Below are 17608 nucleotides of genomic sequence, written 5' to 3'. Positions count from 1 at the left end.
CATTCACAAAACCCCTATGGGAGCTTTGCTTGGGGCTCAAACCCTCCCAGGACAGATGGACCACAGCCCCCCAGCATCCACAGCACCCGGAAGGCACAGCCCACACTTGGGCGGGGGAAGGCCCGGGTCCTTGGTCCTCAGCAGCCTGAGTTTATTAGCAAGTGTAGGAGCTGGTCAGGGCTCCGTCTGCCCAGCCGGTTGCTGCTCGCCATGCCAGAACGGAGTTCTGGGCACCATGCCCTTCTCCTGTGCCTTAACCTGGGGGCCTTTGTGGGGACTCGATGCAGGAAGGAGCAGGAGACCCTGAGACAGCTACCATTTGAGTAAGGGAAGGGGGTCCCCAGTGCCCGTAGTCTGACCATGTCTGACGTCACAGGTGCGAATGAAGCCACATGGTCCAGAGAAATGTCTGCACAGTGGAAGGGCTGAAGGCAGAGGTCCCCCACCCCAACACAACCTAAAGCCGGTTCTGTCCTTAATGCGGCTGGTGGGAGTATTCTACCCCCGCGGGCCATTCCATGCTGCCCCAGGCCAGACCCCAACCATGCAGCCCCCAGTCTGTGAGGGGCTAGACTAGGCCACACTGGGGTGTGGCAGTGGGTAGTGACCATCTACCCTGACCCTGGAGGTCATACACAGATGGCCTAGTGACCTCCAGTAGCAGCCTCTGTCTAGCTCTGTTCTGATGTCAAATCGGCCTTCAGGGGCCAAGAGACCTATGGCCTCTTTCTCCAAATAAACGGTTCTTGATTGGACCTCAGACAACAGCACTTAAAGCCCTCTTCTCCCATTTCTGGTGTGGGGGGGTTCACCAACTGAATCTCCTTTCTGGGCCATCTCCAATTGCAGCTCCATCAGAACCATCTCAGACTCTGCCCAAGGGACAGGGCTGGACTTCCCAAATAGTCCCAAATGGAGTGGGTCCATCCCTCACGGGAAAGGATAGCTGGCTCCCAAGGGCCCATGTGGTTCTAGTACAAAATACTTGAAGCTTGGTCAGTGGACAAAGGGCCGAGAGGCAGCTAAACAGGATGGAGCACAGGCTTTCAAGGGAGGCCTGAGTTCACCCCAGCACCTTATGGTCACCTGGAGCACTTCCAGGTGTATCTGTCAAAGAAAAATGAGTTCAGGACAGCTGGGGGCAGAGGGGCGGGAATACAGGGTAGGGCGTTTGCATTGCATGAGGCTGGCACCTCATATGATCCCTGAGTATCTCCAAGGGTGACTCCTGAGCACAGCTGGATGTGGCCCAATTCCCCCCACCTACGCAGAGGAAGTGACTCAGGGGGACCACACAGTCATCTGGAATGATTTAACTGAAAGCATATTGATCATTTGGACAAGTTCCCGGAGGGCACACCTGGAATGACTTGTGTTAATGCCAGTTGGGAGGCACTGAGTGTGCATGTGTGTGTATGCATGTGTGTGTGTGTGTGTGTGTGTGTGCGCGCGCGCGCGCATACAAGTGCATGCATGCCTGTCTGTCAATGTGTCCATCCTAGGCTGGGTTTTCCTAACTGTGAAAGAGGCAGTCCTGACTGTCCAAATGCCGTGGCTGGCAACCTTCAGTGCCTTCTCCCTCACTCGGCAGGCTCTTGCCTCTCCCCTCTGATTGTCAGACCCAATAATCTTCGACCAAAGGGGTAACAACATCTCGGTGCTGGAGAGATAGCACAGAAGGTAGGGTGTTTGCCTTGCACACGGCCGACCCGGATTCGATTCCCAGCATCTCATATGGTCCCCTGAGCACCGCCAGGAGTAACTCCTGAGTGCAGATCCAGGAGTAACCCCTGTGCATTGCCAGGTGTGATCCAAAAAGCCAAGAAAAAAAAGGGGAGGTAACAACATCTCATCAGCTGAGAGAGAATTCCCCACATAAGAACTGTTGACTCTGCAGCCTTGGGACAGGCTCTTTTGGAGATGAGAATTCTCAAAGATTGTTCCCTCTATCAGAAATGTATTTGGGCACTCTCTGGGTCTGGTTTCACTGGATGGCACCATACTGGGGGGAGGGGAGGGGAGGCACAGATGTGTCTACCCCAAAAGTGCTGTGGGGAGGGGAGCTGGGTCGGCCTCCCTGGCAGGACCCTGATGCTGGAGGTTTTGGAGGTGCCCTGAAATGCACTGGGGGACTTTTGACAGATGTGGGCGACTGGGCCCCAGGCTCAGGGAGGCAGACCTGGTGAGGGTTGGGAGGAGGAGCCAGTTGGGGGGACAATGGTGAGGGGCATGACAGTAGGGGGTATTTTATCTAAACTGGCAGGCGTCACTTGAGTGAACCTTTCAGCACCAGGAGTTGAAGACCACACACATGCTCCTCTGAATCAGAAGGTCCCACTGGATCCACCTTCCAATAGGCCTGTGGACCGGGTCATGGCAGCACCTGCTCCTGCTCTCCCTGTTCCCTCCACCCAGACCTGCTGCTTCTGATTCTGCCTCTTCCCAACCTTCACAGTTGACGTGCCTGCACACTAACTCTGGTCAGAGGAAACAGTAACCTGCTAAGTTTTCCTTGGGCTACTCAAGCCTGGTAAGAAACCGCACATTCCTGAGCATGGGGTCAGGTGTAAGCCCTGAGCACTGCCAGGTGTGGCCCTCAAACAGAAATGACAGCCTCAGTGTGACTTCCTGCCATCCCAGGGCCCTCACGGTTTCCTAGCCCTGACTCCTGGCTATTAGCTCAGGAATCACTTCTGGTGGGCTCAGGAAACCATAAAGGATGCTAGAGATCAAACCCAGGTCGGCCACATGCAAGGCAAGCGCCTACCCTCTGAACTACCCCTCTGATCCCATCATAGTTAGCAGACTTAAGGGAAGATTTCACCTTGGAAGACTGTGTCTAACTGCTTCACAGAAATTCCAGGTGAAATCGGGAGGGAGAACTGGGGAGATGAGGCTGTTGGGGTTGACTCCAGCATGGCTGGGGGTGTAGAGGCTGAAGCGGCAGGAAAGAGGTGCCGGGAGGCTGAAGGTCAGCTCCAGGCAGCAGCGATGGTGTGGCACTTGTCTGTCCACTGGGCCACCAGGAGCAGAAGACAGAGAGGCAGAAGGGAGGCGGACTGGATGTGACCCTCTGCTCCCCCCCACCCCCAGGAGTGCTGAGGGAAGCCCCCAGGCTCTGATCCCAAAAGGAAAGAACTAAGATTCCACACCGGGTAGCTTTAACTTACAAAAAGGCATTTACTCATCCAGTTTTCCGGCTCCGGACTCAGCACATGTGTGTGCGAGGACCACATGAGCGGGCAGTCGGGGAGCACAGCACGGGGCGCATCACATCCTGGGAACCACCTGTCAGCCAACAGGACCAGCACCATAGGCGAAGCAAAGTGACCCCGCAGATTCCCAGCGCTCTTCCAGCCTGAGAACAGGAGGATCAGGAGCACCGTCCAGTTGTCTCTGGAAGGTTCTGGCAGGACGCTGAGGCTGATGTGGCTGGTGACAGGGTGGTGACAGTGTGGTCCACTCCGAAGCTGCTTTCCCAGGGCTGGGTGGCATCTCCCTCTTCTGACAGCCATAGGTTGCACCCCCAGGAAGCCTGTCCCAGCCAGAGTCAGCACTGGGGTCCCTCCAAAGGGTCCCTCATCCACCAGCTGCTACTACTTCCTCTTGTGTATTGAGTCCTCAGGGGTGGGTGGGAGGATTCGATGGATCAGGGTGAGTCCGCAGAGAATGAGAAACACGCCCCCCCACCACAGCACCTTCTGGCACTCTCCATACAACATGTAGCCCAGGAAGGCCTGCAGGACAGAAAGGCTGTGAAATGGGGGCGCACCCCACCCATCGCCCCAACCACAGATTCCCCCTCAAGGGAGACCAGAAGTCCCAGATGTGAATCCCAGCTGCCACCTTTGACAAGTCCCTCTGTCTCACCTGCAGAAACGGGAGCAGTCCCTTCCTCACCTCCAAAGCAGCTGGGGATGGCATTCACTAATTCACCACCAACTCCCGCCCCAACTGGCTTGGAGACTTCAGGCTGCCCCTGAGAAGACCCTCACCTCTCTGATCTGGAGTCCTGACACCCCATGGAAAGAGTAGCAGTGACCTCCGCACTCCCTATGACAAGGCCTCCCTGTTCGTGCCTGCCGGGATCAGAGCCTGGCCTTCATTTTACTCAGGCTCCCACCCCACCCAAACTCAGGTCTTAGGACTGGGCTCTCCGGTCACTCACCGAGCTGAGGATGTTGGAGAAGGTCACGGTGACAGATGCCACAGCTGAAGACATGGAGAAGGTGAGACCACGGTTAAAGAACGTCCACATCAGCGTGTTGGTGGCCCCCATCATGATGATGGCAAAGACGGAGAAGGCCAGGCTGGCCTGCAGGAGGAACGGTCACTGCAGCCATACCTGGCTGAGCCATATCCCCAACCCTCCACGAGCCCCACTGAGACCCCACTGCAGGCTGGTGGCACCCCACAGCTTCACCTGGCAAAGGACTGCCTAAGCCTCTATGGGCAGCACAGCAAGTCTAGCAGGAATGAAGGAAGGAAACCAGGCTCTGACATCAGGCTGGCAGCGGGCAGGGCCAGAAACAGAATGTTAAACCCCCAGCCAGTCCTTGTAGTTGAAGCCCTGTCATGTTTGGGTCCCACCAGAGTCAGCCTGTTCTGGGTCTAAGGTTTAGGTACATTGGGGCAGAGCCCTGCCTTCCTGGTGGCATGAGAGCCTGACTGAGCCCTGGCCCCCTTCCGGGCAGCAAATAGTTGTGCTGGGCGTTCTTGAGTTTTTGCTCTGACTCAGGCTTGGTGCTCTCTTTTCTGGAGCGAGGTGCAGGAGGGCCATACCCAGCTGTGTTTGGGGGTTACTCCCAGCAGTGCTCAGGAGACCATGCAGTGCCAGAGATGGACACTCAGCCTCCTGCATGCACAGCGTGTGGCCTACTGACCACTCTCTGGCCTATTCCGTGTTCTAGGAGATTTCGTGTTTATTCCTTAGGTTCAATGTACAGATACAGCATCCCCAGCATTCAGAAACTTGCTTACGGTGACACTGCTGGTGGGAGCTACCACGGCAGGAATCCAGGGAGCGTGGCACCAGCTGCTACCTAGGGGAGGCTCTGCCCTGGGAACTCACCATCGGAGGCTATTTGCTAGTGGTCCCAGGCACTGCTTGAGAACATGCACTTTGCTTCCTTTTTAAAAGGTGAGAGAAGAGATCTGGGTGCCTGAGGGGAAGGGGGGATGGCACTCCCACATGGTGCTCAGGAGGCCCAGGGCTCTACCTGTGATTCTCAGCCAACTGGGACTGCAGCTAAGTACATGGACCTGGAGACGCTGTATTGCTGAGGTTCTGCGGCGTCAGGGATTAACTAGTCCACCTCAGTGGTGCTCAGGAGCTCCCATGTGGTGCCAGGGATAGAACCAGGATCTGCCACATGCATAGCATGTACCTTAACCCCTGTACTATCTCTGAGGTCCAGAAGAGTGAGGGACACACCTGCTGGTGCTCAGGTTTACTACTGGCTCTACACTCAGAGATCACTGCCGGTGATGCTCAGGGGACTGAATCCAGGTGTGTTGCATGCAAGGCAAAGGGTCTTCTTGCTACTATGCTCCAGCCGAAGAGGGCATCTTTAAAGTCTTCTACATGAAACAAATGCAACAAACCCTTATTTGGTTTCCAGTTAGAAATCTGCTTGAGGGGTTGGAGTGATAGTGCATTGGGTAGGGAGGATGCATGCCCTGCACAAGCCCCAACTGGGATCAAATCTGGGCATCTCATATGATCCTCCAAACATGATCCCTGAGCTCAAAGCCAGAAGGAAGCCCAGAGCACCACCAGGTTTGACCTCCCAAAAGAGAGAAATCTAGTTGGGGCAGGGCTGCTTAACTCTAGGCAGACCACGCAGGTGGTAGGGAAAGGAGGGCACCTATCTAAACATCCAACTCCTAACCCTATAGTTTTCCAGCAGCCAAATGATGTACACACGAGCATCACTGCACCAGGAGCTGCCTGCTTATGGACTCCTGCAAGCCTGGTGCACAACTGAACATGCTTGAAAACCTCCTGGCTCACAGTCTGTCATGGACTATTTTACTTCCCCCAATACACTAACCTCCAGCATGGCAGCTTTCGCTGGATTGGGCTCAGGATGCTTAATCACACCTAAATAATCAGATTGTCCGATCAGGATTCCACCCTAGATTGCACATACAAGAAAACCACTTCAGCAGGCCAAAGGGAACCCACAACTCGGCATGGAAGAAACAAAGAGGTACCCCCAAGCAGATCTGGGGGAGATAGCTAAATGTTCCCAGAGCCAGGGGGATGTTGGAAACGTTACAGTATCTTCCTTTGTCTTCAGGGTATCCCGAAGTGTGTTGCCGACAAGAAGGTAGGCCGGTCAAAACACCCTTTAATGACTTGGGGTCACATGGCGAGAAGTGAGCTGGTGTGTGTGGGGGGTCTTCCCCGAGAGCCCAATCAGAGCACATCTTTGGGATCCCGGGCCTCAGTCGCAGATGTCTCTTACCGCCTCCAGCGGATGAGGGTATGAGGTGACTTAGGGGGGACGAAAGCTCTCCCGCCCCTGCTGACAGCGGCGGCGAGGGTGCGGGCAGCACCGAGCACCCCCAGCCCTCCTCACCTGCAGGCCCGCAGCGCCCCTTGCCCTCCCGGCCCACCGCCCGCCCTCCGCCCCCCACCGCCCCGCAGCCGCGCCCCGGGCTCCACCTCGCGGCTGAAGGCCAGCTTGGCGGCGGCGGCGGCCAGGGCCCCGAAAGCGCCCGCGCACATGCAGTTGAACACGCCCCAGAAGCGGCGCCGCATCGCGCCGGCCTGCAGGTGTGCGGGGAAGTCGGCGTGAGCTTCGGGAAAGCAGCGCGCAGTCCCCGGGGAACTAGGGGGCTCGGCCATACTGTGACCGCCGACGGGACGCCGTGGAACCCAAGAGCTCCCGGGCCGAACGCGCGCCGCGAGTGGGCGACGGCCTCACGTGACATGGTGCGCACGTGACCCAGGCGGCCAATCAGACGCCGCCAGGGCGGGGCAAAGGCGGGGCTGTAAGAGCCACGCCCCCAGGTTTAGGCTTGGGCTGGACACCCTGGAGCTCAAAGGGGTATGGGAGAGGGCTGAGGCTAGCGCCATAGCACTGTGGTTGTTGTCAAGTGTCAGAACTTTCAATCATTCCTTACCGCCTGGTGGCATTAGTTCTGGCCCCACACCCGGAACTTGTTAAAAATGCCGATTCCCAGGCCCTGAGCTCATCGCATCAAAATTTAAAATGACCAAAGTAGCCCAAGCTGCACCTTTCAATGGGAAAGTGCCTTGACAACAGGGTGCTGGACACCTCCGGATTCCGTGGGAAGATCTAGTTGGTGCTTCCACAAAAGCCACAAAGTTCACTGGAGGAAATATAATACGAAAATAGATTTCTGAGGCAGAGCGATCATCCTGTGGGTAAGGTTGGATTCCTGGCACCACTTATGGTCTCCCTAGCCCCACCAGGAGTTACCTGTGAGGACAGAGCTAAGAGTAAGTCCTGAACACTGCCCAAGACAAAAGAAAATGTTCTTTGACTTTATAAGCCATAAAATCAACCCGTTTAAAATTTAAATACTTTTTACTATTTATAGTTGTATAATTATCACCATAAACTGGATTTAAAACATTTCCACTTGGGACCAGAGATAGAGTACATAGGGCAGGGTGCTTGCCTTGCACACAGCTGACAGGGGTTCAATCCCCAGCATCCTATATGGTTTCCTGAGCACCGTCAGGGGTGACTGCTAAGTGCAAAGGCAGGAGTAATCCCTGAGCCAAGTGTGGCCAAAAAACAACAAAAAATAAAATATTTTCATCCATCTATTGAAAGTTTCCTTGTGCTATATTGTCATTTTTTATCCTTATCAAACAACCAACAATTTCATTTCTAACTATAATTAGCCAAGCCACTTTTTCCTAATGATCAATGGTAACTATTTCTGCATTTTAAAGAAATATCATTCAACAACATGGCAGAGCCTGACAAGCTGCCCGTGGCATTTTCAACATGCCAAAAATAGTAACAATAATGGGTCTCATTCCCCTGACCCTGAAAGAGCCTCCAATACAGCAATGCTGAGAAAGACAGTAAGGAGAGGCTGTTAAAATCTCAGGGCTAGATATCACCTCACACCACAGAGACCAGCCCACATCCAAAAGAACAAAAGCAACCAGTGTCGGCGCGAATGTGGCAGGAAAGGGACCCTCCTTCACTGCTGGTGGGAATGCCGACTGGTTCAGCCCTTTTGGAAAACAGCATGGACTATTCTCAAAAAATTAGAAATTGAGCTCTCATTTGACCCAGCAATACCACTCCTGGGAATATATCCCAGAGAGGCAAAAAAGTATAGCTGACATGACATCTGCACTTTTTTGTTCATTGCAGCACTGTTTACAACAGCCAGAATTTGGAAAAAAAACCTGAGTGCCCAAGAACAGATGACTGGCTAAAGAAACTTTCCTACATCTACACAATGGAGTACTATGTAGCTGTTAGAAAAGATGAAGTCATGAAATTTACATACAAGTGTTACTACACGGAAAGTATCATGCTAAGCAAAATAAGTCAGATAGAGGGACAGACATAGAAAGATTGCATTCATCTGGGGAACATAAAGTAACATGTGGGAAGCCAAGAGCCCTCTCATAGACCCTGGCCGTGGTTCCCATGTTAGGGACATTGGTGACAGTCTCCCAGGGACTTCCTGACCTCAGCGGATGCCTGATCCATAGCCACATACATCAGGCTGACAGTTATCTTATCTGGCCTTATCCACAGTGACCTCCAGGATGCATCTACTACCATAACACCCTTTGATATACAAATGTTTACCTTGAATGCTATGTAAAACTCTTGTTGCTAACCTTACCATGTATGGTTATATTGCTTCTGCTTGTGATTGGGCTATCCCAGACCCTATATAAACAGCCTGTATCCCTCAATAAAGCCTGTCCCTTTTTCTGTTTCTAAACTGTACTCTGTCTCTTGTGTTCATTCGAATGGTCCCTCCTTGCACCATTGGATCAATCTTTGGGCCACCTCCGTGGGCCGGAGAGTGGTTAGTGGGACCCCCGCAGTAACAAAATAGGAGACTAACACCCAAGAATAGTTGAGATAAGTAACAGGAGGTTTACTCCATGGCTTGGAGGCCAGCCTCACATGTTAGTGGAAAAGGCAGCTCAGATAGAGAAGGGAGCACCAAATAAAGGGTGTTGGGCGGATCCTCCCAGGATGGGAGATGCATGCTTAAAGTAGACTATAGACCAAACATGATTGTGGCCACTCAGTGCCTCTTTCGTAAACCACAGCACCCAAAAGGAGAGAGAGAACAAAAGGGAATGCCCTACCACAGAGGCAGGGGGGATGGAGGGGATGGGGGGTGGGAGGGACACTGGGACCTGTGGTGGTGGAAAATGGGCTCTGGTGGAGGGATGGGTATTTGATCATTGTATAACTGAAACCCAAGTACAAAAGTTTGTAAGTCTACAACTGTACCTCATGGTGTTTCACTAATAAAAATCTAAAAAAAAAAAATCCTCAGTGCTGGGACAAATGGAGACATTACCGGCGCCCACTCGAGTAAATTGATGAACAACAGGATGACAGAGAGACAGTGATACAGTGATTCATTCAACAAAATGACAAACTGATACGAGCTAAGTGAAAGAAGCCAAACACAAGATTGCACTGATTATTTGGGGATAGAAAATATTTCACATCATATGCTACACACCAATACTTAAGAGCCGAGTTCCAATGCCCACAGAAAGGCTAATGGAATGTGGCACATACATGCATACTATGGTAATTATTCACCAAAAAGGCAGGAAGTGCTCAAAGTTCCTGGAGGGCAGGGGGTTTGGTTTGCTTTGTTCACTGATGATCAGCTCCTGGCTTGCTGCAGCTACTCAGTATACAAACGACAATCAGATGAATGAACAAAGTAATTCACTTTATTGTTTTTTGAAAAATGTTTACATTTTAAAAAATGATCATATTTACAAACATAAAAAATGCTTACAAGACTACTTTTATGAACACAAAGTAGGAACACTAAGTAGGAACACATAAACACGCCATAGTAATAAGTTTGTTTTTCCTATAGGCTACACAATCAGGCATTAGTTAATCTCTCTGCAAGTTCTGGAAGGAAGCATATGTAGAGCTTTTAATCCAAGGTTCAAAGGTGATCACGATACTATCTAAGGGCAAAATTCCTGGCCAACATCCACTGTAAACCTTAGCTACATAAAGGCTTTTGATCTGAAAGGCAAAGAGTTTTCCCCGATATTTACAGCAGATTCCAGCCTTGAAATAGAGCAGTCACCTCTCAACACACTGCTGGCTACCACAAAGTACAGGTACAGACAGGGATGCAGGACATCCATCAGGGGAGACCACTCTGCTCAGCCAGATCACCGCCCATAATTCAGCGCTGGTAAGTGCATTAGTAAGTCTTCCTTTGACAAGAAGGAAAGAAATTCTCCAAACAGGCTGATACCTCGGAGCTGATAATGATCCTATGGCTCATTTCTATTCTTTTCTTTTAAAATTACATTTTCAGCACGCAACTTTTCTGTCTCCTGAGGAGTGATTTTTTTAAAAAAAGGAAAAGAAAGAAAAATTAGGTCTAATTCTTACAGGCAGAGAGGAAGAGTTACGTGTAAGCATTCATTAAACTTATCTTTCAAAGTCACAGCAGCTTTCAATTTCTAAACTACTTAACATTAACAAGAATTTGAAGTGTATCTCTGACTCAAACTTGGAATTTTTTTTTTTCCTTTTTAGGTCACACCTGGCGATGCACAAGGGGTTACTCCTGGCTCTGCACTCAGGAGTTACTCCTGGCGGTGCTCAGGGGACCATATGGGATGCTGGGAATTGAACCCAGGTCGGTCGTGTACATGGCAAGCACCCTACCCGCTGTGCTCTTTCTCCAGCCCCCACAAACTTGGAATTTTTAAATCCAGTTAAGTTCCTTGATAACAGCAAGGCTTCAAAAACAAATAAAATTTTAATGGATCACTTTAAAACGTGAAAGAATTTATTCAGACCAATACTCCTGCTTTACCTCAGTCAGTCTGACATTTTCCTTCTTCAGTCGTACCACATACTGAATCTTCTGCTGTAGGTTTTGGTGACCAACTAACTTGCCGTTTTCCTCAGCAAGAAATTCCACCTGCTTCCTTAACATTTCCAGCTCCTGCAGGTAAATCAGCCCAGGGAATGGAAAATACACTTTTAGTTTTTCATTTACATTAACGTAATTCCCTGCCTTCCGAAAGCACAGAAAGCAAGAAACAGAGTTCAGCTTCAAGCCCTTACGATCACACATCTCCAGGTGTGCTAGAATGTCACAAATGTCTTAACTCTCTGGTTCTGTTAACTCATGGACAAAACCAACAAATAAACGCACCTTGGACATTCTCTCCTTTTCTTCATACAGTTCTTCCAACTTTGATCTCAGCTGTTCCTTTTCTTGGAATGTTTTAGATTCTAAACACCTGGTTCGTTCAACTTCCTCACTCATTCTAAAGCAGTCCCTATCTTTGTTCAGAAGAGCACTCTGGACTTCTTCTAGGCTAAAAAAATAAGTATACGTGACTTTATGGAAATTCACAGGAACATAATTATAAACCAGTACTCAAGACATTTTCCACCAGAATCGTGATTTGAAAGTGTCTTCTGCTATTGACTGAATAGGAAAATAGAAAGAACAACAAACAATGCCCTTTTAAGTTGCTTTATGTAAGACTTCCATCTTGACAAACTTCTCAAACTTCCTGTTTTTATGCCACACCCAACGATGCACAGATGTTACTCCCAACTCATTGTTCAGGGGACCATGGAATGCTGGCGACCTGACTTCAATCCCTGGCATCACACACGATCCCCCAAATCCTGCCGGGGGTGATACTTGAGCACAGAGCCAGGAGTAAGCCCGAGCACAGCCAGTGTGGCCCCCCACAAAAAAAAAAAAAAAAAAAAAAAAAAAAAAACAAGGTTAAGACCAAGGGGCCAGAGTGATAATACAGCAAGGAGGGCATTTGCCTTGTATGTGGCGGACCCAAGTTTGATCCCCAGCATACCATATGGTCGTCGGAGAACCACCAGAAGTAATTCCTGAGTGCAGAGCCAGGAGTAACCCTGAGCAACGTTTTGAGTACAAAGCCCTTTAAGCAATAACCCCCAACTTCAATGTGGTATTTAAGTAAAATAATTTTGTAAGCATGTGTTATATGCACATAGTATTACAGAAGGATAAGTTATTTACCATGTGGATTTAACTTTCCTTAGAGGAGAATTTATTTATTATTATTATTATTATTTTTTTGCTTTTTGGGTCACATCTGGCGATGCTCAGGGGTTACTCCTGGTTCTGCACTCAGGAATTACTCCTGGCGGTGCTCAGGGGACCATATGGGATGCTGGGAATCGAACCTGGCTTGGCTGCGTGCAAGGCAAACGCCCTACCTTAGAAGAGAACTTAAATAAAGATCATTGAGAACTTGAATTACAAAACAGGATACTTACTCTGCTTTCACTTTCAGCATTTCTTCAATCAACTTATTCTATAATAAAAAAAAAATTTTAAGGTTGATTTTAGTTCTTTAGTTCAAAAAAGATTTTTTAAAAAGATTGAAAATAACTACTCTTCCTCATGGTAATAATTAAACCAATATCCTTTTTACAATCCCAGGTGTACCCCACCCACCCCCCAAGTCAATGTAAATGGCTTCAAGTCATTTCACAGTTCCTTCCAAATGGGCAGCTTTGTGTGGAGATGCTGAGCACAGACTGTTTATCAGTTATTAGCATCACCATTCACTATGTCAAAATAGAGGTGGCTTATCAAATGGGAATACTAAAAAAAGATTTCTAAATAACTTCTAAAATACATAGTCAGGGTCAGAGTGATAATACAGTGGGAAAGGTGTTTGTCTTGCATGTAGTCAAACTGATTCAATCCCTGGCATTCCATATGGTCCCTGAGCACCACAGGAGTAATTCCTGAGTGCAGAGCCAGGAGTAACTCAAGTATTGGGTGTGACCCAAAAAACAAAAACTAAATAAATTTTTTAAAATACATAGCCATAAATGCTAAATATAATCTACATTCTTGGATGAAAAATATAGAAACAGTTATACTTTTAAAAAAATCATACTTTAGCAAGTTTTTCTTTCATAACTTCTTGTTCATTCCTCAGCTGTTGATAATCTGGATGATTCTGTTCACTGCAGATTAGGAACGAAAGACGAGAAGTACTGTCAACTACATTCAAGTATTAATATCATCCCTAATATATACACCAACGTTATACCTAGTATACACAGCAATGCCAAGTTGTAGAAAAGAAAAAGCTAACTCATTCCACTAAATTGGCACAGTTGATAAATGTGATACATAAAGATAAAATAAAACGTCCAGAATTCAGAATTCTTCCCATACAAAAGTGAGATGAGCAAAACTGGAGAATCTTAAAACAAGGCTTGGTTGAAAGTAAGTAGAAACTTTGTTAAGAGCAATGCCATCTGAGATCAACGTGAGCAAAGCCGGACTTCTGAAGAGGAAGGCCAAGAAGTCTGGTGTGAAGATAACAGTGGTCACCTCTGGAGGTAGGCGACTCCCTCTGCCTGGTCTGGCCCCGGAGCCCGTTACCCCCTGCCCCTGCCTGAGTTTCACAGTTGGCAATTTTCTGATGAGTGGCTTCCCAAGCAACACCAGACCTACCTATTCTACCCACTACATTTACAACTGCCCTTGGAGTGACTCTCCACTGACATGCTGTCGGCAGCACTTTATATGGAGGTTCAGTCTATAAAGCACCTGCAGGAGAGACCATTCCCCTTCCTTTATTCTGAGGAAATTGAGACACTAACCATTCAAAAATATGTGCCCACATATTTTTCAATGGTTAGTGAAAAATGCCAGACACAGGAGATAGTCTGGGTGTCCCTGCCACTAGAAAACTGCCTTCTCTAAACCCAACACACACATAATGTTTGGAAACCCCTGCCCAGGAGTCCAAGGATTGTAGGAAAGCATCCCTTTTCTATTTTTGTTTTGTTCTAGGGCCACACCCTCTGGGGTGCAGGGGACTACACGGGATGCCCGGGATACAACCTGAGCTGGCCTACTGCAAGACCTGTCCACTGTACTGTGTCTCCAGCCCCAAATCTCTCCTTTTCTGTAAGAGCTCATGGACCTGGTCGCACTGACATGTCTGCTCCTTGTCTTCTCTTTCCTGACAGTCTGGTTCCTTCCCCGAGGTCTGCACCAACATGCAGGCTAGGGGGCCTAGGCAGGCAGGACCCGACTGCCTTATTCTCCCATTCTGGAGAAATCAATGACCACATTAGACTGGCCACACAAGCCACGGAAAGAGTCTCCTGGGGAAGTGGGAAACACAACACATACAAGCTGACCTCGATTCCACCTCACTCACTGGAGCCCTCTACCCCTGCAGCCCAGACTCCAGCCCATTCTCACCTGCTCTCCTCTTTCCTTTTAATAGCATCCAGCTGGCCCTGTAGAAGCCAGTTCTTCTCTCTCAACTGTTCGGCTTCTAGGCGGAGGTTTTCCATTTCACACAACTGTTCCTAGTGACACATCAAATCACATCCTTTCAGAAAATGACATTTAGTCCAAGAAGGTGAGTGGGGTAAGTACATCTGTGTCCATTTTTCCCTGGCACAGAACACTACACTGCACATCAAAGGATGAAAAGCTGACCCAGGGGGCAGAGGTGTTGCTCCGTGGGAAGTGTATGTCTTGCCTGTGTAAAGGTCGGGCCTGTGCGAGGCCTGGCCTATGTGAGGGCCTGCATTTGATCCCGCTGCTTCAGAAACCACATCAAGACCATGTCTAGCTCTCAAGGACCGGAAATTTTGATTCATTTTTATACACTGTGTATTAATAGTCTCTTTTCAGTATTGCACAATTTCTTCTGTACGGGAAATGATGATGAAAGTCTTACTTTGGTAATTTGATTCTTAGAAGATTTTCATTAAAAAACTAAAAACAAAACACAATTCACTCACTACAGCTCATTCTTCAGAATACTTAACTGAACTTGAAAACCAAGAGTAAATGCTTCCAGAAAAAAATGTTCGCCCACAATGAGTGTCCTCCCTGGTCCCACACCCCTCAACCCCTGCAACAATCTTCTTGTCGATTATTCAATTTATTTTAACCTAACCCAACTTCTCCTAAGTTATGCTGGTTTGGATAACAGCCACATTCCGAAGGTAGCAGCATACTGGGAGCTGCCTTAAATTGAAAGGCCAGGAGTGGGGCCGGGAAGGTAAGGGGATTAGGGCACCCAACCCCCTCAATCTCTGGCACACATGGCTTTCCCACTGAGACCTGGTATCTGGGCTCTGATGAGTCATTATGTTCTGGAGCAGAAACTGCAGAACAATGACCACACAAGCTCAGTGCACTCCTCTGTGGGACACCGCATCTTCCCTGCCATGCCCCCTTGCCCCCCAACACTTCAGGGATGACTTCACCCACCTCCCCAAAGACCTGGGTTTGAGAAAGGTGTTCTGTTTTTGCTTTTGTTTTGCTATGGGTGTGGGAAACAGGTTAAGGAGTGAGGATCATTCCACTCAACCAGACTGTCAGCCGTAGTCGGCACTGCACGGGAGATCAAATGCAGTGCCAGGGATCGAATCAGGGCAAGGCAAGTGCTTGATGCCCAGTACCTCTCTCTGGCCACTGGGGAAGTATTTTTCACTATCAGACAAAATCAAGTCTTTTACATAGAGTTCCTACAAATCAATTTTTTTTTCTTTTAAAAAAGGTCACCCATTTTTTGGTTTAGTAAATAGAAAAATTTACTATTTTTCTATTGAAGAATTCATAGAAATTTTTTCGGAAAACCAAGATTTCCACGCCTAACAAGAGAAATACAAACTAAGAAGCACAATGACCTAACATGTTTAGAACTGCTGGACAGCACTGTGAGGTGAGGTAAAGGAGCAGCCCTCTACTGATGAAGCGGAAATTGGTCCTGCCTGCATGATCTGATTCCTGTGTGTGAAAAACAAAGGGGACAGGGATCCACACTCACCAAAACGCTCTGGAGATCGCGTCAGACACGGACTCCAGGACCAGGCTCTGGGTCAGCAAATGGGGGAGCTGAGACCAGCAGCCTGGGGAAGATTTTCCTGTCTTACCTTGTCTTCGGGATTTTGTGCTTTTTCAATTATGAATTCTCAATAAAAATGAAAACACTGCTTATTCAGAAATTTCAGTCCAAGGGCAGGGAGGTGGCTCCCAGGGGAGACGAGAAACTTCACAGGCACAGGTCCCGGGTTTGAGACCCAGCTCTGCATTGCTGGGGTACGCCCAATTCTCCAGCTGCACCGCCAAGCTGAGTCTCATCTGGTGTGGCCCCTACCACTGCTGGGAAGCACCATCCACTGCTTGCCCCATTTTATTTATTGGAAAAATTACCTTTATTCTGAGGATTTCAGCATTTTTCACTTCTCTCTCTTCATTTAGCTTTGTTACAAGGTGTTGCAACGAAATCTTAGAAGCTCTTCCATCTTCTATCTCTTGTTCTTGTGTTTCAAGCAGTTTTGCCAAATGTGCTTGAAAATGAGGCGGTGTTTTAGGGCTCTAAAATAAAAATCAAACATTCTCCAAATATTCATTAAGTCATGTTAGAAGCATTTCACTTTAAATACTTATGGTAAGCAATAGAAATTAGTCAAGCTACTTAGTTTATTATTCTAATTCTTGACCAAGTCAAACAGAGGATGACAGATAACATTTTTTTTAATCAAGTGAAAAGCAGAAAAGATATTCGTGAAAAGCATTTTTCAGTAGACTTCAGCAATTTTCAAACATTTATCACTCACAAAACTATTTCTCTGAAATGCGCTTTACATATAAAAGTGGAAAATACCTGGGGATACTCAGCAGAATCCATTACATATTCTAGTTGCCTCATTTTAGAGTTATATTCATTCTTTATCTGTTCTACTTCCTTGTCTTTTTGGCTTAGCTGGGAAAATTGAACAGAGATATGGATGCAAGTTAGAAAAGGAAATGCAGCACAGGCTCAATCAGAACAAGCAAGCTTCCATGAGATATTTATTTTTCAGAAACAGATTAACTTAAAAAGGAGTAAAATAGTAAAACAAAATCGTAAGATTTTTATTTTGTTTTGTGGATTTGGAGTCACAGCCACTGCTCAGAAGCTACTCGCTCTGTGCTCTGGAGTCACTCCTGGCAGTGGTCCTGGGGATGGACCTGGCCTCCTGCATGAAAAGCATGCTCGCCACTCTGCGGCTGTGTCTCTGGCCCAACCACGGCAATTTAAGTTTGTTTATTTTGGTTTGGGGGCCACACCAGCGATGTTCGGGGCTTACTCCTGGCTCTGTACTCAGAGACCACTCCTGGCATAGCTCAGGGTCCAAATGGAGTACCGGGCATCAAAGCTGGGCCAGGCATGTGCAAGGGTAGTGCCTTACCCGCTGTACTATCTCTCTGGGGACCATGTCAATTTTTAAAGAAATAAGTTGTAAAAACTGGAGTTGCCATTCATGTCATCTACCTTAGGACAGAGGTAAAAAGTAAATGCTTAGCAATTATGCAGCTCTAATTCCTCTTGCCC

At 48.3% G+C, this 17608-nt stretch overlaps 2 protein-coding genes across 2 annotated transcripts in view; both read right to left on the bottom strand.

Annotated features, from left to right (window-relative positions):
- Positions 1 to 3268: 3268 nt before the first annotated feature.
- Positions 3269 to 6853, bottom strand: TMEM42 (transmembrane protein 42). The gene is made up of 3 exons (XM_056129701.1): positions 6671 to 6853; positions 4169 to 4315; positions 3269 to 3737 (listed from the first exon to the last, which is right to left on the bottom strand). Exons 1-3 carry the CDS (start codon positions 6851 to 6853, stop codon positions 3597 to 3599), a joined length of 471 nt encoding a protein of 156 aa, XP_055985676.1. The 3' UTR covers positions 3269 to 3596.
- A 3254-nt stretch (positions 6854 to 10107) lies between these two features.
- Positions 10108 to 17608, bottom strand: part of KIF15 (kinesin family member 15) — a 48818-nt gene continuing 41317 nt past the window's right edge. The window contains exons 28-35 of the mRNA XM_056129504.1: positions 16898 to 16996; positions 16444 to 16608; positions 14473 to 14582; positions 13148 to 13217; positions 12516 to 12553; positions 11398 to 11563; positions 11053 to 11184; positions 10108 to 10564 (exon numbers count right to left, since the gene is read on the bottom strand). Of these exons, the coding sequence (XP_055985479.1) occupies positions 10502 to 10564; positions 11053 to 11184; positions 11398 to 11563; positions 12516 to 12553; positions 13148 to 13217; positions 14473 to 14582; positions 16444 to 16608; positions 16898 to 16996 (843 nt within the window). The 3' untranslated portion in view covers positions 10108 to 10501. The remainder of the gene's footprint in view (positions 10565 to 11052; positions 11185 to 11397; positions 11564 to 12515; positions 12554 to 13147; positions 13218 to 14472; positions 14583 to 16443; positions 16609 to 16897; positions 16997 to 17608) is intronic.

Source organism: Sorex fumeus, unplaced genomic scaffold (assembly GCF_029834395.1).
Source record: "Sorex fumeus unplaced genomic scaffold, SorFum_2.1 ptg000072l, whole genome shotgun sequence".
NCBI lineage: Eukaryota > Metazoa > Chordata > Mammalia > Eulipotyphla > Soricidae > Sorex > Sorex fumeus.
This window is presented reverse-complemented; position numbering and strand designations above follow the sequence as displayed.